At 43.0% G+C, this 24,663-nt stretch overlaps 1 protein-coding gene across 1 annotated transcript in view; it reads right to left on the reverse strand.

The window, feature by feature from the left end:
• rnf123 (ring finger protein 123) overlaps nucleotides 1-24,663 on the reverse strand; it is a 435,502-nt gene that overhangs the window by 329,877 nt on the left and 80,962 nt on the right. Inside the window, exons 10-11 of the mRNA XM_073072589.1 lie at nucleotides 4,257-4,385; nucleotides 1,451-1,562 (exon numbers count right to left, since the gene is read on the reverse strand). Coding sequence (XP_072928690.1) covers nucleotides 1,451-1,562; nucleotides 4,257-4,385 — 241 coding nt within the window. The remainder of the gene's footprint in view (nucleotides 1-1,450; nucleotides 1,563-4,256; nucleotides 4,386-24,663) is intronic.

Raw genomic sequence — 24,663 nt, forward strand, 5'->3', positions numbered from 1 at the left:
CTATCAGCCTACAGACTCTCACAGCTACCTGGACTATTCCTCTTCCCACCCTGTCTCTTGCAAAAATGCTATCCCCTTCTCACAATTCCTCCGTCTTCGTCACATCTGCTCTCAGGATGAGGCTTTTCATTCCAGGACAAAGGAGATGTTTTCCTTTTTTAAACAAAGGGGCTTCCCTTCTTCCACCATCAACTCTACTCTCAAACGCATCTCTCCCATTTCCCGCACATCTGCCCTCACCCCACTCAGGATAGGGTTCCCCTTGTCCTCGCCTACCACCCCACCAGCCTCCAGGTCCAACGTATAATTCTCCGTAATTTCCGCCACCTCCAACAGGATCCCACTACCAAGCACATCATTCCCTCCCCCATCTTTCTGCTTTCCGCAGGGATCACTCCCTACGCGACTCCCTTGTCCACTCATCTCCCCCATACCTTCCCACCGATCTCCCTCCTGGCACTTATCCTTGTAAGCAGAACAAGTGCTACACCTGCCCTTACACTTCCTCCCTCACCACCATTCAGGGCCCCAGACAGTCCTTCCAGGTGAGGCGACATTTCACCTGTGAGTCGGCTGGTGTGGTATACTGCATCTGGTGCTCCCGGTGTGGCCTTTTATATATTGATGAGACCCGACGCAGACTGGGAGAACGTTTCACTGAACACCTACGCTCTGTCCGCCAGAGAAAGCAGGATCTCCCAGATGTCACACATTTTAATTCCACATCCCATTCTGATATGTCTATCTATGGCCTCCTCTACTGTCAAAATGAATCCAAACTCAGGTTGGAAGAACAACACCTTATATACCGGCTGGGTAGCCTCCAGCCTGATGACATGAACATTGACTTCTCTAACTTCCGTTAATGCCCCTCCTCCCCTTCTTACCCCATCCCTGACATATTTAGTTGTTTGTTTTTTTTCTCTCTCTCTCTGCCCATCACTCTGCCTGTTCTCCATCTCCCTCTGGTGCTTCCCCCTCCCCTTTCTTTCTCCCGAGGCCTCCCATCCCATGATCCTTTCCCTTCTCCAGCTCTGTATCACTTTCGCCAATCACCTTTCCAGCTCTTAGCTTCATCCCACCCCCTCCGGTCTTCTCCTATCATTTCACATTTCCCTTTCCCCCCACTACTTTCAAATCTCTTAGTATCTTTCCTTTTAGTTAGTCCTGACGAAGGGTCTCGGCCCAAAACGTCAACAGTGGTTCTCCTTATAGATGCTGCCTGGCCTGCTGTGTTCCACCAGCATTTTGTGTGTGTTGTTTGAATTTCCAGCATCTGCAGATTTCCTCGTGAAGGATTATGCATAGTGCATTCAAACACAGTGGAGATATCGTAATATCCATTCCGACACCTAACACACTGCCTTTCGAGGACTCCAGGCACATGGATAATCATGGCTCGCAGTGGTAACTAAGCAAAATATTAATGAAGTAAAACCAATTTCCTTACTTGGATATCTAAGCCGATTGTGAACACATTCTTCAGGTACCCCAAGAGCTTGTGTGCCTTCACAAGATCTGCCTCTGGTGGGTCTTGCATGGGGCGATAGCCTTCTACTGGGTATGTGTAAATAGGTTAAAAGAAAATAATGTGAATTTGTTCAAACAGTAAATGGTAGAGCTTTGGCAAACCGCAGGCTGCTGGCATGACTGATGGTAGAACCAGTGTGACATAATGCAATCTCAATTTGCTGTATCTGGATTAGTATGCGATTTCAAAAGCAATGAGTTAGTTAACCCAAGCAACAACTGGTTGAGTACTACAACAAAAATTACCTATTGAACAACTTCAGCAAAACTAAAGAGCTGATTATTAATTTTTGGATGGGGAAGGAAGACAAACGTATGCCATTCTACATTGGGGGATTGACAGTGGAGTCAGCAGTTTTAACATATCAGGTGATATGTCTTGGACTCAGCACAAGGAAATTGCACTAGCATCTTTACTTTACAATCATGCCAGTGTTCGAGAAGAGCAGGGTGAGCTGTCTTAATGACTCTCATCCAGTAACATTCACATGAGTAGAATGGTTACGGCTAGAGTCAACTCCTGCTTGATCAAGGACCTGGACCCACTGCATTTTGCCTGTCACCACAATATGTCGACAGTGGATGCAACTTCCATGGCTCTTCATGTGGCCTTGGATCACCTGGACAATATTAATACTTGTGTCAGGATGCTGTTTATTAACTACAGCTCAGCACTTAACACAATCATTCTTACAGGTCTGATCAGAACCCTGGGCTTCTGTACCTCCCTCTGCAAATCGATCCATGACTTCCTCACTGGAAGATCACAGTCTGTGCAAATTGTTAATAACGTCTCTACCTCTCTGATCAACACAGGCATGTGTGCCTGACCACCATTCTACTGACTCTATACCCACGTCTACGTGGCTAGATACAGTTCAAATGCCATCTATAAATTTGCTGATGACACAACTATAGTTGGCAGAATTTCAGAAGGTTACAAAAAGGCATACAGGAGCGAGATAGATCAGCTAGTAGAGTGATGTCGCAGCAATCACCTTGCTGCACTGGACTGAAATAAGCTGCAGAAAGTTGTGAACTCAGCCAGCTCCATCATGGGCACTAGTCTCTCCAGCATCCTGGACATCTTCAAGGAGCGGTGCCTCAAAAGGATGGCATGCATCATTAAGGACCCCCATCACCCAGGACATGCCCTCTTCTCATTGCTACCATCAGGAAAGAGGCACAGAAGCCTAAAGGCACACACTCAACAATTCAGGAATAGATTCTTCCCCTCTGTCATCAGATTTCTGAATGAACAATGGACCCATGAATACTACCTCACTACTTTTTTTTTCTCTTTTTGCACTATTTATTTAACTTGTTAAATATATATACTATGGCAATTTACATGTTTTATCATTATGTATTGCATTGTACTGCTGCATAACAACAAATTTCAAGACATATGCTAGTGATATCAAACCTGATTCTGATCCTTAGGCGGTTAAGGTGGTTCAGCTTGTCACTGAATACTAATACACTTCAATGGATGTACTGTTGAAAGCACCCTGAATGTTTTACATTATGGTGTGCTGCAAGCAATTCGAATGCGCAGGAACACAAGAAGTTGCAGAGTGTAGTGGACTCTCTGCCCAATACATCACAAGCACATCCCTCCCACCATCTGTAGCATGCATAGGAGGCATTGCCTCAGGGAAGCAAGATCTATCAAGGATCCCCATCATCTGGATCATACCATCTTCTTCTAGCTACCATCGGGCAGGAGGTACAGAAGCCTGAAGTCCCAGGTTCAAGAACAGCTACGCCCCATCAGGCATTCTGTTCTCGAACAAACTAGCATAACGTTAATCACTAAACTTTAGCAACACTATGACGACTCTAATCACTTTGCCATAAATTATTCCATTTAACAAATCTATGTTGAATTTGCATTTTGTGAATGCTGCTGATCTGATGCTCTGTGCCTGTGATGCTGCTGCAGATATTATTTTTGTCACACCTGTGCATATGGCAACAAATTCAACTTTGACCTTGAATCACAGAAATGAGGAACTTTGAAGTTGCACTGATTTGCACACCTCACTCTGGTCTGAACTGGCATATAGGAGGGAGTCTGAAAATCTGGTTCAATAGTGCCACATAAATAAACTCTCAATGTCAGCAAAACCAAGGAGCTGATTATTGAGGAAGAAATCAGAGGTCCATAAGCCAGTCCGTCTTAAGGGGATTGAAGGTGGAGAGCGTCAGTATCATTTCAGAGGTTCTGTCTCGGCTCCAGCAAGCAAGTGCGATTACACAGAAGGCGAGACAATGCCTGTACTGTCTCAGAAGTTTGCACAGATTCTGCATGTCATTTAAATCTTGCCAAACTTCTATAGATGTACAGTGGATGCATTATGTCCTAGCATGGAAACATCAAGCCCAAGAACAGAAAAGCCCACAAGAAGTGGTACAAACCAGTACAAAACAGGAAAAGCCCTCCCCATCATCAAGGACCCCCCCCCCCCCAAAGTTGAAGAGCCCTTGAAAGTGAGTCCAGAGGTCGTGGAACCAGCTTAGTATTGAGGTAAGTGTAGTTATCTGCAGTGGTTGAGGAGAATGATAGTTGAAGAATAATAACTCTACCTGAACCTGGTGGTGTGGGACCTAAAGCTCCTATACCTCCTTCTCAATGGTAGCAACAAGAAAAGATCGAGTTGTCACATTCCACACAGTTACCAATAATATGGGTTCTACACCTGTGTTGGACAACCTAAAAAGGATATCGAATAGGCCGGCTGCCAAAGTTGAAAGCCACTGACTCTTTGAAGGATAAGCTGATTGCTGGGAAGTAGGCTACACCAGGGCCTGATCTTATGTCTTCAAACGCAATTCCCAAGGATATTCCATTTCTGGAAAAGGAAAAACACTGATTATTCTCAGTGGGACGCCATTGATTCCATCTGATTAACATAACTTAATGTCGTGGTCTACAGTTATGAATTACACAAAGTTGCAGTCCATTTCAGAAAAATTAAGCAAACAAAATTTCCACAGCAATGCTCAAGAGGTTAAAATGATAACCTGTATTCCAATACCCACCACAATGGTGACCTAGGCAAACACATAGGCTGGTTTAAAATTGAAGTTAGATACATCAGTAACAGAGTAACATTGCAGAAGGTGAGAATATATCATGGGAAGGAGCATCTGGGAGAAACAGAGCAGAATGGGTGGTAGAGGAAGAGCAACCAGAGTGAGAAGGATCAATTATAAAATACTACAGCACAGTACAAGCCCCTCTTCCCACGATATTGTGCCGACCTTTAAACCTACTCCAAGATTAGTCCAATCCTTCCCTTTCACAAAGTCTTCCATTTCCTTCCATCCATGTGCTTATCTAAGAGTCTTTTAACTATTCCTAACATATCTGCCTTTACTATCACCCCAGGCACAGTGTTCCTCACACCCACCATTCTCTGTGTAAAAATCCTACCTCTGGACATCCTCCCCCTCATATTTTCCTCCAATCATCCAAAAATTATGCCGTCTGGCATTAGCCATTTCCGCCCTGGGAAAAAGGCACTGGCTATCCAATCTATTTATGCCTCATTATCTTATGCACCTCTATCAAGTCTCCTCTCATTCCCCTTCGCTCCAAAGAGAAAAGTCTTAACTTACTCAACCTTTCCTCAATAAATATGCTCTCTAATCCACTCAGCATCCTGATAAATCTCCTCTGCACCCTTTCTAAAGCTTCCACATCCTTCCTATAAATTAGAACACCAGAATTGAACTCAATACTCCAATTGTGGTCTCACCAGGCTTTTATAGTGTTGCAACATTACCTGGATAGGGGTATAGGGGCTCTGGATAGAGGTAGCACCCTTGATGTCTGGCATGCTACTCCCTACCAGACAGGGTGGACAGGCAGCACTGGTCCTCATCCATCCCCTAAATTTCTCACGTGTTGGCTCCAAGCGCCAGAGCCTGGTGAACCGCTTCAGCTGACGGGCTAAACCACGTGAGGGGGTGGTGCTAACATGACACCACTGGGCGAATAACTTCCATGATGAAGTCACCGGCCGGGGCGGAAAGGTTCTCAGATGAACTATAACGGCCACATGTTCATGACCAAGGTGAGCCACCTAGTTGGAGGAAATCGGCTGTGGTCAAACCTGGAGAGGGATGGGCTCCACCAGGTTTCAGATGCTCAAGACACGTCGCATAATGAGCACACCAGAAAGCTTGTCATGATGGCAGCCCGACAACTCCACCAGGAGTTAAGAGGGCAAGAAGAAGAACATTACCTCATGAGTCTTGAACTCAATTCACTGACTAATGAAGGCTAGTACATCATATGCCTTCTTAACAACATTGAGGGATCTATGCATGTAGACCCCAAGATCCCTCTGTTCCTCTAACTCTTCAGGACCCTGCACTCTGCCTTCCAAGCAATATCACTTCACACTTTTCTGGATTGAACATCTCCCACTTCTCTGTTCATCTCTGCATCCTATCAATTGAAACCTACGTAACGACCTGGGAAAGGTTTCACTGCTAATGTAACGGTTTCTCTGTAGCGCAGTGTTTGGGTTATGACTAGAGATACCGGGGACTTTGGAATGTGCACTGGCCAATGAGGAGAGGTATTTTTCTTTCTTGTGTGCCCAAAAGAAGGTTTCACGGTCTTTTGTTCAGCAGAAGATGGAGAGAGAAGATGCCAGAACGGGGAAGTCGTAGACTGCAGGACAGAGTGGACTTGGAATGGGGTCAGGAGTCGATGATGCCTGGGTGGGGTGGGGGGGGGGGGAGGGGGAGAAAATCGATGGAAGAACAAAGAGATGGGAAAACAGTGAGCTCCAACATTGTGCATTACAGTGTTTCATGAGAATGGGCCCTTTTTCTTTTTTGTTTTCCTTACTAACCCTATGGTCAAATTAACAATTGTAAAGCTCAATTGTTAATTGCATATTGTGTACTGTTTGTTATTTCGTGGTACTGATTTCTAACAGGGAAACACATCACGCAGCATCCACCCAAACAAAATTTCTCAAGTTGGGCCAGGCCAGAGGCGGTCTTCCCCTCGATTAAGCCACTAGCCGAACCTGAGGGTTACAATTGTGGGTGCACGTCTGGGATTGATTCTGTTGGATGCTGTGTGATTACCCTGAGCATTGAACCAGTGGGGTAGATACTCGTACTCCAGATGAAATGTTAAGTACTGTTAAAGTGGCAATTGCGAGGCGGAGGTTTGATAAAATGGCAGGCACAGGCACAGCTCTCGTTTTAATGTAGCGCTGATGTAGCGGCAGCAGGGCAGGCCTAATCACGTCGGGTTTCCCAAGGACAGGGTTCTATTGTTTCCGAGAAATGAGGGGAAGGAGTGGTTGGATCTGGAATGTCTAATTAGTCCCCATCTCCAGGGGAGAGTGAGAATTCTGAGGTAGTATACGCCCTTACCTCTTTGGCGAGTAAATGCAAAAATGCCCCAGTCCAAAGTCCCAGCTATGACAGGCTCCGCCTATTCTCTGGAATAATGCCACCCCTAAAGGGGACATGAGACTTGGGCGGAGCAGACCTCTCAGTTGTTAGATGAGTGGCAGTGCTCTGATGACATAAAGTGACAGAGACTGGTTGAAAGTTTGAGTGGACAGGCTGCTGACATTGTGAGAGCCGTCAGATTATGGAACCCCGTAGCTAAAGCTGTTGATTACATGAAAGCACTGGAAAATGCCATTGGCACGACTAGGAAGCACAATGGAGCTCATGGCAGGATTTCAGAACATACGTCAGGAGCAGGTGGAGTCAACATATTGGACATCTGTTCGACAGTTACAACTGTACCCGAAATGAAGCTATTGGGTACTTACCATACTATCTGATGTTTGGGTGTGAGGTGAGGTTGCCCAGTGACCTTTGTTTTGGGATTGACAAGGGTGACTTAATACCGAAGACTTATCTGAAGTACATGTCTGATTTGAGAACAGAGCTGAAAAGGGCTTATGAATTAACTGGGGTCACATCTGCCAAGCAGAATCAAGGAAATAAGAGGAGGTATGATCAAAAAGTGAGGTTCTCCCAACTCCTGCCGGGAGACTGAATCCTCATAAGTCATTTGGGGCTACCTGGGAAGCATAAGTTGGCTGATCAGAGGATGGGAATGGGCTTGTCAAGATTCTCCATCGGAACCACCTTCTGCCTCAGGGACAAGAGGTGCAGGTTGACCCAGAGCCCGACCTGGAGCCTACACCTAGTAAGAGAGCCCTGCGGCGATGCAGGGCGACTGCAGGACCAGCAGCAGGAGAGATTAGACCGCCCCCCGCCCCTGAGAGATATGCTTATTCGGAGGATGAGGACCTGGAGGAGCTGCCTTTTGCTAACTGCCCATTGATTGAAGAAGAGACTCCCAGCCCTTTTCCCGCTGAGTCACGTGAAATCAGGAGGGCTATCTGTGGACAGCCTGGGTTGCAGCGGGACCCTGCAAGGGATGAAGCGGGGTTAGCCAAGGGACAGAGGGATCCAAGTTGCAGGTGGGCAAGAGTGATGGACCAGGGGAGGCCTCGTCCAGTAGACCAGAAGTATCCCCAGTAGTGTCGGAACATGAAGAGGTAGATGAAGGGGTATGGAGGTCTCACAGAATCAGGAGACCACTTGATAGGCTGGCCTATGTAGCACTGGGGGAACAGAGTGTGTCCCCTACCATTTTGGGGTGCTATGTCACTGCCTTTTACACCTGGGTTGGACTTTGTGTTTTACGGGAAGGATTGGCAAATTATCTCAAAGTCATGAGGATATGACTAAGTTTGGTGGGGGGTGGGGGGGGGGAGAGTGTAATGACAAGATCCCTCTGTTCCTCTAACTCCTCAGAACCCTGCACTCTGCCTTCCAAGCAATATCACTTCACCCTTTTCTGGATTGAACATCTCCCACTTCTCAGTTCATCTCTGCATCCTATCAATTGAAACCTACATAACGACCTGGGAAAGGTTTCACTGCTAATGTAACGGTTTCCCTGTAGCGAAGTGTTTGGGTTATGACTAGAGATACCGGGGACTTTGGAATGTGCTTTGGCCAATGAGGGAAGATGGTTTTCTTTCTTGTGTGCCCAAAAGAAGGTTTCGCGGTCTTTTGTTTGGAGGAAGATGGAGAGAGAAAATGCCAGAACAGGGAAGTCGTAGACTGCAGGACAGAGTGGACTTGGAATGGGGTCAAGAGTTGATGACTCCTGGGGGGAAATCGATGGAGAACAAACAGACAGGGAAACAGTGAGCTCCAATATTGCGCATTACAGTGTTTCATGAGAATAGGCCCTTTTTCATTTTGTTTTATTACTAACCCTATAGTCAAACTAAGAATTATAAAGCTCAATCGTTTAATTGCATATCACGTACTGTTTGTTATTTCATGGTACTGATTAGTAACAGTGGAACACATCATGCAGCATCCACCCAAACAAGATTTCTCAAGTTTGGCCTGGCTGCAGGCCGTCTTCCCCTAGATTAAGCCATTAGCCGAAACTGAGGGTTACACCTACAATAACCTTCTATACTATCCACAATACCATCAACTTTCATGTCATCTGCAAACTTACTAATCATATAATCATATAACAATCACAGCACGGAAACAGGCCAACTCGGCCCTCCTAGTCCATGCTGAACTCTTAATCTCACCTAGTCCCACCTACCTGCACTCAGCCCATAACCCTCCACTCCTTTTCTGTCCATATACCTATCCAATTTTACCTTAAATGACACAACTGAACTGGCCTCTACTACTTCTACAGGAAGCTCATTCCACACAGCTATCACTCTCTGAGTAAAGAAATACCCCCTCGTGTTTCCCTTAAACTTTTGCCCCCTAACTCTCAAATCATGTCCTCTCGTTTGAATCTCCCCTACTCTCAATGGAAACAGCCTATTCGCGTCAACTCTATCTATCCCTCTCAAAATTTTAAATACCTCGATCAAATCCCCCCTCAACCTTCTACGCTCCAATGAATAGAGACCTAACTTGTTCAACCTTTCTCTGTAACTTAAGTGCTGAAACCCAGGTAACATCCTAGTAAATCGTCTCTGCACTCTCTCTAATTTATTGATATCTTTCCTATAATTCGGTGACCAGAACTGTACACAATATTCCAAATTTGGCCTTACCAATGCCTTGTACAATTTTAACATTACATCCCAACTTCTGTACTCAATGCTCTGATTTATAAAGGCCAGCGTTCCAAAAGCCTTCTTCACCACCCTATCTACATGAGACTCCACCTTCAGGGAACTATGCACTGTTATTCCTAGATCTCTCTGTTCCACTGCATTCCTCAATGCCCTACCATTTACCCTGTATGTTCTATTTGGATTATTCCTGCCAAAATGTAGAACCTCACACTTCTCAGCATTAAACTCCATCTGCCAACGTTCAGCCCATTCTTCTAACCGGCATAAATCTCCCTGCAAGCTTTGAAAACCCACCTCATTATCCACAACACCTCCTACCTTAGTATCATCGGCATACTTACTAATCCAATTTACCACCCCATCATCCAGATCATTTATGTATATTACAAACAACATTGGGCCCAAAACAGATCCCTGAGGCACCCCGCTAGTCACCGGCCTCCATCCCGATAAACAATTATCCACCACTACTCTCTGGCATCTCCCATCTAGCCACTGTTGAATCCATTTTATTATTCCAGCATTAATACCTAACGACTGAACCTTCTTAACTAACCTTCCATGTGGAACTTTGTCAAAGGCCTTGCTGAAGTCCATATAGACTACATCCACTGCCTTACCCTCTTCAACATTCCTCGTAACTTCTTCAAAAAATTCAATAAGGTTTGTCAAACATGACCTTCCACGCACAAATCCATGCTGGCTACTCCTAATCAGATCCTGTCTATCCAGATAATTATAAATACTATCTCTAAGAATACTTTCCATTAATTTACCCACCACTGATGTCAAACTGACAGGTCTATAATTGCTATGCTTACTTCTAGAACCCTTTTTAAACAATGGAACCACATGAGCAATACGCCAATCCTCCGGCACAATCCCCGTTTCTAATGACATCTGAAAGATCTCCGTCAGAGCTCCTACACAAACTTCCCTCAAGGTCCTGGGGAATATCCTGTCAGGATCCGGAGATTTATCCACTTTTAAATTTCTTAAAAGCGCCAGTACTTCCACCTCTTTAATTGTCATAGGTTCCATAACTTCCTTACTTGTTTCCCACACCTTACACAATTCAATATCCTTCTCCTTAGTGAATACCGAAGAGAAGAAATCGTTCAAAATCTCTCCCATCTCCCTCGGCTCCACACATAGCTGACCACCCTGATTCTCTAAGGGACCAATTTTATCCCTCACTATCCTCTTGCTTTTAATATAACTGTAGAAACCTTTCGGATTTACTTCCACCTTATTTGCCAAACCAAACTCGTATCTTCTTTTAGCTTTTCTAATCTCTTTCTTAGGATTCCTTTTACATTCTTTATATTCCTCGAGCAATTCCTTTACTCCATGATGCCTATATCTATTGTAGACATCCCTCTTTTTCCGAACCAAGTTTCTAATATCCCTTGAAAACCATGGCACTTTCAAACCTTTAACCTTTCCTTTCAACCGAACAGGAACATAAAGATTCTGTACCCTCATAATTTCACCCTTAAATGACCTCCATTTCTCTATTACATCCTTCCCATAAAACAACTTGACCCAATCCACTCTCTCTAAATCCCTTCGCATCTCCTCAAAGTTAGCCTTTCTTCAATCAAAAATCTCAACTCTAGGTCCAGTCCTGTCCTTCTCCATAATTATATTGAAGCTAATGCTATTGTGATCACTGGACCCGAAGTGCTCCCCAACACATACATCTGTCAGCTGACCTATCGCATTCCCTAACAGGAGATCCAACACTGCCCCATCTCTAATCAGTACTTCTATGTATTGTTGCAAAAAACTATCCTGCACACATTTCACAAACTCTAAACCATCCAGCCCTTTTACAGAATGAGCTTCCCAATCTATGTGTGGAAAATTAAAATCTCCCACAATCACCACCTTGTGTTTACTACAAATATCTGCTATCTCCTTACACATTTGCTCTTCCAACTCACGCTCCCCATTAGGTGGCCTATAATACACTCCTATCAGTGTTACTACACCTTTCCCATTCCTCAATTCCACCCAAATAGCCCCCCTAGAGGAGCTCTCTAATCTATCCTTCCAAAGCACCGCCAAATGCATCCTTCCACTTCCTAATACAAATCTTTTATAAAAGTTCCAAAGAGCAGGGTACCAGAACAGATCACAAACCTCCTGGAAAAAATATGCACCATCTAGTATGACTCTCTGCCTTCTGTGGGCAAGCCAAATCTGAATCCACGCAGTCATGTTTCCTTGGATCCCTCTGCTGAGATTATGAATGAGCCTAACTTGAGGGGATCTCGTCAAACATCTTACTAAAATCCATAAACTCCACCTCCATACGCTATCTTCAATTAGTTTTGTCACTTCCTCAAATAATTCAATTGGATTTGTGAGGCATGACCTGCCCCTAACAAATCCATGCTGATTATCCCTAATCAGACAATGTTTCTTCAAGTGCTCATTATCCTCTCCAGTAGTTAACCCACCACTGATGTAAGACTGACTGGTCTATAATTTTCAGGATTATCCCTGTTACATTTCTTGAACAAAGGTATACATTTGCCATCCTCCAATCTTCTGGTGCTACTCCTGCATCTAGTGCGGACACAATGACCATGCCAAAGGCACAGCAATCTCTTTCCTTGGTTCCCATAGTAACCTGGAATATATCCTGTCTGGTCCTGGGGACATATCTATCCTAATGTTGTGCAAAAGTTCAGCACATCTTCTTCCTTAATGTTGACATGTGCCAGCATATTAGCCTGTTTTTAGCTGTCCTCTCATTTGTCAAGGTCCCTCTCACTGATGAATACTGAAGCAAAGTATTCATTAAGGACCTCCCTATCTCCTCTGACTCCAGACACATTGTCATTAATCCAAATTGGTCCTACCCTCACTCAGTCATTCTCCTGTTCTTTATAAATGTTGAGATTGCCTTTTGGGGTTTTCCTTAATCTTATTTGCCATTGTTTTCTACTGCTGTATGTCTCAGCCCTAAGGCTGACAGAATTTACTCAAGGCTGGAAAAGACCTGAGGAATGGAAAGATGCAGTTGTCATATTCCACGCACATAGATAACAATAATATGAGTTGTCACGGAATTTATACAGATATGCATGAACATGAGTGTCTCCACAAAATTATTCAGAGTCCTCCCCAACCAGATGCCCTGGATGAACCAAAGGATTTACCATCTGCTGAGTGCTAGATTAGTGATGTTTAGGACTGCTGATGAAGTTCTAAGGGAATTGGGGGACGTAAGAAATGATTCTTGCACTCTTGTAAATAACAGGTTAAAATTAAGTGGCAGCTTGTGTGTGCTCTGTTCTGGATAGTGTGCAGAGTTTGTCCTTCGCTGAGAAATCTGCCTTCAGCTTGTTTAGATTAACGACTCACAGCTGCCCCTTTGGGAATGACATGAGGGCTGAGTTCACAAGGTCACTCTCACCATGTCTCACAGTTTGCACCACTGAACTAAGCTCCCTCCTTGTTTCTAACGAAAGGAAATAACTGATAAAGACTGGACAGAACATTCCTTTTTTAATTAAAGCTCTGATTTAGTGGACTCTCTTATCTAAGTAATTAAGTTTTGCGCCAACAGGCCTGGTGAAGAATACCAGTTTCTGTAAGTGCTTTTTGTTTCACTAGTTCTATAAATTAGGGAGAGAGAGGGGGAGAGAGAGAGAGAGGGGGGGGGGGGAGAGAGATTGGCAAATTTAAGTTTACACTGCGATACAGGATAGTACAAAAGGTCCAAGCATGATTTCTGGATCTCGCATGCTATTCCAGACTAAACTTGAATCATACAGATACGCTCAACAACTCTGGCAGGGCTTGAATGCCATCACCTCCTACAAAGCAAAACCAAGCAATATAAATGGCAACAAGGTTTCTCTCAAAGACTTTTATGCTCACATTGACCAACAGAACATTGAAGAATCCTCACGAACCCCCACAGCCCCAACAACCCTGTGATTGCGGTCTCTGAGGTGAAAGCATCCTTCAGGAGGGTGAATCCACAGAAAGCATCTAACCCAGACCGTGTACCTGGCCAAGTAGTGAAGACCTGTGCGAAACAACTTGTTGAGTTTACAGACATCTTCAATATCTCACTTCAGCATTAAGAGGTACCCAGCTGCTTCAAGCAGGCATCAAGCATACTGATGCCCAAGAAGAACGTGGTAACCTGCCTTAATGACTATTGTCTAGTAACACTTACTTCATCTTATATCAACTCCTACCTGAGGAGTGACCTGGATCCACTTTAATGTGCCTACCTTCACAATAAGTTAACAGCAGATGTGATTTCATATCCTTGTTTACATATGTCCTGCTGCTACCTAGAAGTGTTCCCCTTGCCAAGAGTAACTTTGTCACATTATCATTTCCTGTCAGTCACTTTATGATTAGATACTTTTACAGCTAACAAACCTATGTACATACAATCATTCTATGAATATAAGCTAACTTTATGAATATACAGCCAAACTTATCAGTTAATTGTACATAGTGTTTTATAGGATAGTTTTTACATTTATACTTAATATGTTTGTAATGCTTACTGTGCTTTTTTTATGCTGCATTGGATCCAGAGCAACAATCCTTTCCTTCTCCTTTACACTCGTGTACTGAAGACTGACATAAACAATCTTGGATCTTGAATTTGATTTGCTCTTCATTCAGTTCTGAAACACCTGGACAACGAAGATGCATTCACCAGGATGCTCCTCATTGTTTACAGCTCAGCATTTACCACTATAATCCAATCAAAACACATCACTGAGCTCCAAGTTCTAGGCTCGATACCTCCCTGTGCAACTGGATCCTCAATTTCCTTACTGGCAGACCCCAGTTAGAACAGATTGACAACATCTCCTTCACAATCACCATTAGCACAGGCTGTGTGCTTAGTCCCCTGCTGTACTCACTTAATACTTAAGACTGTGAATCTAAGTACAGCTTCAATGCCATATTTAAGTTTGCTGACAACACAAATGTTGTTGCCTGAATCAAGGCTGGTGACAAATGGCAAATAGGAGGAAGGTTGAAAATCTGGTTGAACGGTGCCACAACAACCTCTCACTCAACGTGAGCAAAACCAAAGGGTTGATCATCAATTACAGGATGAAGCTGCTAGAGATCCATGAGCCACCTTCATTAGGGGATCAGAAGTGGAGAGGGTCGATGGCTTTAAATTCTTGAAATTATTATATCAGAGGATCTGTCCTGGGACTAGCACATACAGTACTGTGCAAAAGTCTAAGGCACATATATGTAACGAAGGTGCCTAAGACTTTCACACAATACTGTAGTAATTTTATGTATTGTACTGTTCTGCTGCCACAAAATAAAACAAATTTTATGATGTGTGAGTGATGATAAACGTGATTCTGATATAGGTCTCTATTGTGGACTGACAGTGGGAGAGGGGAATCATGGTTGGGAAAAGAGGAAAGGAGAGGCATTGGGAGGTAGGAGGTGAGTTACTCACCACAGGATTCATAATCTCTAAACTGTTCTTGCAGCCATTTGTGTATATGGCTACTCCAGTCCAGTTTCCTACCCCAGCATATCAACGGTGAGGGAATTCAGTGTTAATGCCATTAAATGTCTGGGAATGATAGCTGGATTCTCTCTTATTGGATATTGTTATTGCCTGAGACTTGTGTGGTGTAATTTGCCTAAGCTGCTCCTAATATTCCTTGGAATGATATATACACCAATATACTTTTTCCTGGTTTGCCAAGAGTTAAACTTTATGAATGCCTGCATCTTATATTTTATACTACAGTTTATTTGAATGATGCTGCACTTTTAATGAGTATAGAGTACATCTCCAGTAAGGATTCTGTGCATCATTTATCTTATGGTTTCTCTGTTTTCCTTATTAACATGCAGTATATTTAATGAAAGTACTCCTGCACTATGCCATTTAAATCATAAAGATAATCAAATAACTTGCTTTAAATGGACCACAACCTAGGTATGACACTGAGGAAATGGCTTTCACATACATTCACCACTGATTGAAAAGCCAAAAATCATCCAGCTGCCACTGAAATTGTTTTAATCTTAATCCACAACTTCACTGCACTTTGAAACACCAAACATTACTTCACAGATGGTTGGTAAATAACTAGAAAGCGTCATTGTGGATTTACCTTTGGAACTAAACAAGTTACAAGATTTGTAATTTAAATCAAAATTTGGAAGCAGTTTAAGAACACGGGCAAAAATGGATGCTATTATTGACCATGAACTGAACATAAATAAGTGTTCATTCAGGTATTCTCATTCAACCAACAAAGGAAAAATAGGGCTAAAAGAAAAATGTTTTCTGATTAAATGGCAGAAACCATTGTGTTTGTTTCTCCTCATTTCTTTTGCTTGGTTGTCAGTCTTCATGTATAGTTTTTCATAAATTCTATTGTATTTCTTTATTTTCCTGTAAATGCCTGCAAGAAAATGAATCTCAATGGTGAAATTCACTGAAGTTACATATATAGGTGATTACATAAAAATACAAACGAACATAAGAAAGGTAAACTACAAGAAAAGTAATAATCCTACACTCTAATCCAACAATGGCTTGTCAAGAGTCCGTTTCTGTGCTATACGGTATGTCTCTGTGAGATTTTATAGATAAGGCCATCTTTGTCTGGAATTTAATGTTAATCTCTGGTACCTCCTGAAAACAGCTAAATAAGCGTCAGCCACAGTATATATTTAGAGTAACACGTAGATGATTCCTTCCCTGAAGAACATCAGTGAACCAATAACAATCCAGTAGCTTCACAGTCTCATACTGACTCACAATACACATTAGTTGCCACTGCAAGTTAGTGGTAATGCTGCTGCACATTGACAACAGCTGCTCTCTGAACCAGTATCTGAATGAATCTCCTCAAAGTAGACCATGGACAAACATTCATCTACCACTTCTTCCCAGATGGCCCCTCCCAAATATACAAGGACCTACCTCTCATATCACAATCACTATGCTGCCTCTTCACTTGTCATGTACTGCCAGCCACGGTGAACAGCAATTCTTCTAACAGGCATATTCTTCCACACGCAATGGAACAATGTCAGCATCCCATATAACAATTACAGCACGGAAACAGGCCATCTCGGCCCTTCTAGTCCTTGCCGAACGCTTACTCTCACCTAGTCCCACCGACCTGCACTCAGCCCATAACCCTCCATTCCTTTCCTGTCCACATACCTATCCAATTTGTTTTTAAATGACAATTTCGAACCTGCCTCTACCACTTCTACCAGAAGCTCATTCCACAAAGCTACCACTCTCTGAGTAAAGAAATTCCCCCTCATGTTACCCTTAAACTTTTGCCCCCTAACTCTCAACTCATGTCCTCTTGTTTGAATCTCCCCTACTCTCAATGGAAAAAGCCTATCCACGTCAACTCTATCTATCCCCCTCATACCTTCTACGCTCCGAAGAATAAAGACCTAACTTGTTCAACCTTTCTCTGTAACTTAGGTGCTGAAACCCAGGTAACATTCTAGTAAATCTCCTCTGTACTCTCTCTATTTTGTTGACATCTTTCCTATAATTTGGTAACCAGAACTGTACACAATACTCCAAATTCGGCCTTACCAATGACTTGTACAATTTTAACATTACATCCCAACTCCTATAGTCAATGTTCTGATTTAGTCCTGATTTATTTTGATTAGTCCTAAAATCCCAATGGTATTCCTTATGTTATATTTTCATTATGCAATTTTGCTATATATTATAACTAGATTGCCAGGAAGGTCTGCGTACCTCCCTGAATGGTTTTACACGTAAAGGAAAATAATCAAGATTTTCAGCTCTGTCGCACATACATTAATGTCTGAACTAAAAATACGAGACTATAAGATCAGAAGGCACAAGAGCAGAATCAGGCCATTTGGCCCAACAAGTCCACTCCTTCAATCAGAGATGATTTATTATTGCTCTCAAAACATTCTCCTGCCCTCTCCCCATAACCATTAACACCCCAACAAATCAAGAACCTATCAACCTCTGCTTTAAATATATACCAATGGCTTGGCCTCCCTCTCACTGCCATCTGCGGCAATGAATTCAACAGATTCACCACCCTCTGGCTAAAGAAATTCCTCCTCATCTCCATTCTAAAGGGATATTCTTCTATTCTGAGGCTGTGCCCTCTACACCTAGATTTACCCACAAAAGGAAACATCCACTCCACATCCAATCTAATTAGCATTTTCAATATTCAATATGTTTCAAGGAGATCGCCCCCCCCCCCATCATTCCTCCAAATTCCAGAGAGTACAGGCCCAGAGAAATCAAACACTCCTCAGGCATAAACCCTTTCATTCCTGAGATCATTCTCATGAACCTCCTCTGGATCCCTCCATTGCCAGCATATTCTTTCGTAGATACGGACACAAAATTGCTCAAAATGCAGTCAGACCAATACCTTATAAAGTCTCAGCATTATATCCTTGCAGTTATATTCAAATCCTCCCAAAATGAATGCTAACACTGCATTTGCCATCCTTAACACTGACCATACACTTCTATACACTATCTTCCATCTGCCACCTCTTTGTTCAGTGCCTAATCTGTCTAAATTATTCTGCAGACTCCTTGCTTCTTCAGCCATTCCTGCTCATCCACCTATTTTTGTATCATATGCAAACTTGGCCACAAAGCCATCATCCAAATCATTGACGAGTAACATGAAAAGAAGCAGTCTCAACACCAACCTCTACGACACACCGGCAGCCAACCAGAAAAGGCCCCCTTTATTCCCCCTCTCTCTCTCCTGCCGCTCAGCCAATCTTCTATCCATGTTAGTATCTTTCCTGCAAGATACTATGGGCTGTTATCTTGTTTAGCAACCTCATGTGAGGTACCTTGTCAAAGGTCTTTTGAAAATCCAAGTAAACAACATCCACTGACTTCCCTTTGTCAATCCCGTCTGTTATTTCCTCAAAGAATTCCAACAGATTTGTCAGGCAATTTGTCAGCATCATTCTCCTGAAATGATGACAACTTTGGCCTATTTTATTATGTGCCTTCAAGTACTCCAAAGCCTTATTCTTAATAATGGATTCCAACGTTTTCCAATAATTTCCTATCTTTGCCACCCTCCCTTTTAAAGAGTGGAGTGACATTTGCAATTTTCCAGTCCTCCGGAACCATTCCAGAATTTAGTGATTCTTAAAATATGACTGCTAATGCCTCCATAATCTCTTCAGCTACCACTTTCAGAACCCTGGGGTGTAAACCATCTGGTCCAAGTGATTTATCTACCTTTAGACCTTTCAGCTTCCTAAGTACTTTCTCCTTTGTAACAGCAACTACACTCACTTCTGCCCTGACACTTTCAAATTTCTAGCATACTACTGGTGTCTTCCACAGCAAACACCGAGTCAAAATAGTTATTGAGTTCGCTCACCATTTCTTTAATCCTCCATTACTACTTCTCCAGATTAATTTTCTAGTAGTCTGATATCCACTCTCAGCTGTCTTCTACTCTTTATGTACCTGAAAAAAATGCTGATATCCTTTTTTATATTGTTGGCTAGCTTACCTTCATATTTCATCTTTTTTCTCCTTATTGCATTTTCAGTTGCCTTCTGCTGTTTTTAAAAACTTCCCAATCGTCTAACTTCCCATTAATTTTTGCTATATTGCATGCCTTCTCCAAAGAATATACCTTACCTCATGATTCCATCATAATTTGTTCAAAATCAACTGATAATGGATTTTAAGAGAAAATTGTATTTACTGGTACTATATTTTCCATAACCTCTTGAAATGGTTTTAAAGACATTATACAAGAAACAGGCCTACAATACCAGCCATTACCCCCGGTGACTTTATAATCACTGGTTGTTTTTACTAATTGCACTTACTTGGAAATCTCTGAAAAAAGTTTAAAAAATTACAGAGGGTCTACAATTTACTGTCAGTCAATAAACTGTAAATAAAATGAACAAAGTGTATGTCTGGACACACAGTAAATAGCTGATTGTGTAAAGTCAATCTACTCATAAAACAAATTCTGTCTAAACACGTTGAGAACAAACAGCCTCTCCAAATGAGAAAGAATATAATTTACTTGGCTAATATCACCAGAAGCTTAGAAGAACTTAGAAGAGTTAGAAGAGCTTAGGAGAATCAATGGCGCCTAACGGCAACTCCTTTGTTTGAATCTTCAGAAACAGCTCTATTTCCACCTTTAATATCTCTATTTTTCCCTTTTCCCCCCCTTTCAGGGTTCTTTTGAAGACCTTGACCTGCATATACACTGACTACGGTTCTTTGCGGGAATGGGACCCATTGTCGGGGTTTCACAACTGCCGCTATTTAGTACGCCAAGAGTGCAGCCTAAGAGCTTTCCTCGCCTTTGGAGGTCCAAGATTTTGGGGCTCTGGAGATGGGGAGAATCGGAGGTTGCTGTCCGGGCAGGAGATCGATGTGTTGTGGGAAATGGAAGATCTAAGGCTGTGTGCCCAGAGACCCAAGATCTTTGGGCACAGAGCTCGGAAAAAGCAACGCAACAGACTTTTAACATCGTAAACCAGTGAGTTATTTGTTAAGTGAGTTCTTTTACCCTTATCAGGGAGAGAGACAGAGCTTGTAGTGTGTCGAATACCGGGTGAATGAGTAGTCTTTGGAGTACTGCAAGTCTGTGTCTTTGCTGCTACTTTGCTCACACTTGAGTGCTCGGGTGGTGGGTGCGGATGTTTCTCGGCTGCCGCATACATGCAGGAGGGAGGGCAGCTGGGGGGGGGGTCTTTGGGGACCTAACATTTAACTATCACTCATTTTTGGGGCACTCCTCTTGTTTTGTGGATGGTTGCAAAGAAAAAACATTTCAGCATGTATATTTTGTATACATTTCTCTGATACTAAATGTACCTTTGAAACTGCATTGAGTGAGGAATTTTTTTAAAAACTGTATCATGAAATAAAATCTCAGTTATTTGTGGCAAAGTGGCAGCAAAATTTGATTGGTAGGGGAATGATCCAATCATTATTGCAATGTCTAGGTATAGAACTGTCATAATACACAATCCAAAATTCAGAAGCTATGAAAGCACCGAAATGCTTTCAATGTATTTTTCCTTTTAAATTTCCTGTGAAATTGATCATCCACACCCAAAGTAATCAGAAAATAACTGAAAAACATTTTAAACACAAGAGATTCTGCAGGTGTAAATTTTGAGCAACACACACAAATGCTGGAGAAACTTGGCAGGTCAGGCAGCACCTATGAAGACGAAGAAACAGTCTACGTTTCAGGCTGAGACCCCTTATCAGAACCGGAAAGAAAGGGGGCAGAAGCCAGAATTTTAAAAATGGGGTGGGGGGAGGAGTACAAGTTGGCAGGTGATAGGTGACACCAATTAAGAGGTAGGTGGGTAGTTAGGGGAGGACTGCATGATGTGAATAACTGGGATTTGAGAGGTGAAAGAGGTAGACAGCGCAAAGAAGGAATCTGATAGGACAGTGGAGTTATAAGGAAGTAGGGGAGAAACTGGAGGGTGATGGTGAGCAGGTCATGGGGGTGGGGCAGAGGAAAATGGTGGGAAGGCCACCAGAATGAGCACTTTCAACTTTTCACAATTTGTGAGAAAACAAATAGCAACGATGCCTCCATTAACATCTTTGCCATCGGGTACTTCATGAGAATATTAACATATTAGCTGCAGAATGAGCTATGTAGAAGGCAGATGACCAAAGGTTTGTTCAGAAGTAGATTTAAGGAGAATTGAGAGGTTGACAAGCATAAAGGTTTCAGGATGAAATTACACAGATTAGAGATCCGTCAGTTGAAAATGATACCATAATGCCAGTAAGATATTAAGATAGCAGATATCTCAAAGGATTTAAGATGGAAGAGATTACAGAGATACAGAGGGACTATATCAGAATAGGTTTTAACTGCAAAGTCTTTTTCTTTCTTTCTGTCAGTATCATACCTGGTCATTTCTACCAGTCATCCATCTGTAATAGTAGCTCAGTCTTTTTTACTTGCTATCAATAGAGCCTGGTCAGTTAAACATGACCTAGAGCCTTGCTACTAACACCACGTAAATCAAACAGAAGAGGCACAATCTAAATGCAAGTCATATGACTTGATGGGGTGAAGTCATACGACCTCACCCCAGCAAGTATAGTTCTGGAAAACTGATTTGTTTTATCTCTCTCTGCAATGCTAGAGCTGTTGGGAGTGGTTTAAACTAAATCATACTGTAATCAATTTTTCCAAGAGGATCCCTAACTACAAGATCACTAATTTTACCAGTCTCATTGCACAGGACCAAATTTAAGACAGCACATTTCCTTGTAGGTTCAGTAACATGCTGTTCAAGAAAGCCATCACGGATGCATTCTATGAAGTCCTCCTTAAGACTGGCTTGACCAACTTGATTCACCCAATTTATCAGCAAGTTAAAGTCCCCCATGATAACTGCTTTTCCATTTTTACATGCCTCAAATATTTCTGTTTATTGCCTGCGCCACTGTAATGTTATTATTTGGTGGCCAGTCCCTATATACCTCCATCCCCCACCAGGAAGCTCTCCACTTCTTTTTGGATTCCAGTTCCGCTCTACCACCTAGTCTCTCCTCTGTCTAGTGGAATTAGTCCTTACTCTTAATAATTTCTCTTTTGGCTGCTTAACCTTGCTCTGTATTAATGCTCCTCATTGGGATTTGGGGTTTTTAATTTTGTAAAATGTTTTGAAAAACTAATTAAAAAATTTAAAAAATAAAATAAAATAATAATTTCTCTTTTGGCTCCTCCCACTTCCTCCAAACCAAAGGTGTAGCCATGGGTACCCGTATGGGTCCCAGCTATGCCTGCCTTTTTGTTGGCTTTGTGGAACAGTCCACGTTCCAAGCCTATACGGGTACCCACTTTTCCTTCGCTACATCGACGACTGCATTGGCGCTGCTTCCTGCACGCATGCTGAGCTCGTTGACTTCATTAACGTTGCCTCCAACTTTCACCCTGCCCTCAAATTTATCTGGTCCATCTCCGACACCTCCCTCCCCTTTCTTGATCTTTCTGTCTCTATCTCTGGAGACAGCTTATCTACTTATACCTACTATAAGCCTACGGACTCTCATAGCTACCTGGACTATTCCTCTACCCACCCTTCCTCTTGTAAAAATGCCATCCCCTTCTCGCAATTCCTCCATCTCTGTCGCATCTGCTCTCAGGTTGAGGCTTTTCATTCCAGGACGAAGGAGATGTCTTCCTTTTTTAAAGAAAGGAGCTTCCCTTCCTCCACTGTCAACTCCGCTGTCAAACGCTTCTCTCCCATTTCACACACATTTGCTCTCACCCCATCCTCCCGCCACCCCACTTAGGGTTAGGGCTCCCCTTGTCCTCACCTACCACCCCACCAGCCTCCGGGTCCAACATACAATTCTCCGTAACTTCCGCCACCTCCAACAGGATCCCACCACCAAGCACATCTTTCCCTCCACCCTTCTTTCTGCATTCCACAGGGATCGCTCCCTACGCGACTCCCTTGTCCATTCGACCCCCCGTCCCTTCCCACCGATCTCCTTCCTGGCACTTATCCTTGTAAGTGGAACAAGTGCTATACCTGCCCTTACACTTCCTCCCTCACCACCATTCAGGGCCCCAGACAGTCCTTCCAGGTGAGGCAACACTTCACCTGTGAGTCGGCTGGTGCTCCCGGTGTGGCCTTTTATATATTGGTGAGACCCGACACAGACTGGGAGACTGTTTCGCTGAACACCCACGCTCTCTCCACCAGAGGAAGCAGGATCTCCCAGTGGCCACACATTTTAATTCCACGTCCCATTCCCATTCTGATATGTCTATCCATGGCCTCCTCTACTGTCAAGATGAAACCACACTCAGGTTGGAGGAACAACACCTTATATTCCGTCTGGGTAGCCTCCAACCTGATGGCATGAACATTGATTTCTCTAACTCCTGTTAATGACCCCCTCCCCTTCTTACCCCATCCCTCATTTATCTATTTATTTATTTATTTCCCCTTTTTGTTCTTTTCTCTCTCTTTTTTCTCTCTCTGTCCACCTCACAATTACTCCTTGCCTGCTCTCCATCTCCCTCTGGTGCTCTCCTCCCCTTTTCTTTCTCCCATGGCCTCCCGTCCCATAATTCTCTCCCTTCTCCAGCTGTGATTCCCTTCTGCCAATCAACTTTCCAGCTCTGAGCTTCATCCCTCCCCCTCCTGTCTTCGCCTATCATTTCGGATCTCTCCCTCCCACTTTCAAATCTCTTACTATCTCTTCTTTCAGTTAGTCCTGACGAAGAGTCTCAGCCCGAAACGTCAACTGTACTTCTTCTTATAGATGCTGCCTGGCCTGCTCCGTTCCACCAGGTTTTTGTGTGTGTTGCTTGAACTCCCAACAGTGATTTTTTTCCCTTTACTATTCCTGATCGCTACCCAGATGGATTCAACATTCTGCTCCTTAGATCTTATACTGTCTCTCACTATCACCCTGATGACACCTTTATTTCAGAGCACGACCCCATCTCCCTTACCTTCCTGCTTATCCTTCTGTACTACCTGATATACTTGGATATTTAATACCCAATCCTCTCGATCCTGCAACTACGTCTCTTTAAAATCATACCCCTTTTTGTACTGATTTGTGCCACAATTTCACTGACCTTGTTTCAAATACCACAGGCATTCAGAAAAAGTGCTCTTACACTCATTGTGCTTTTAAAATCTTGTAATCTTTTACTCTTTTGCACTTGACTTTTCTTCACTCCGCTCTTACTTTTCTCTTTTTATCTTTTGCTTTTATTTTACCTCTATCCACACTTTTTTATTTTATCCATACTTCTCCAATCTGTTGAACCCACCTCCTACTATTCAGTTTAAAGCCCTATCCACAGCCTTAATTATGTGATTCACTAGGATCCAGATCCCATCACAGTTCAGGTGGAGCCCGTCCCACTGGTACAGCTCCTTCCTGGTGCCAATTTCTCATGAACTCAAACCCACTTCTCCCACATCAATCCTT

Source organism: Hemitrygon akajei, chromosome 19, assembly GCF_048418815.1.
Source record: "Hemitrygon akajei chromosome 19, sHemAka1.3, whole genome shotgun sequence".
Taxonomy (NCBI): Eukaryota; Metazoa; Chordata; class Chondrichthyes; order Myliobatiformes; family Dasyatidae; genus Hemitrygon; species Hemitrygon akajei.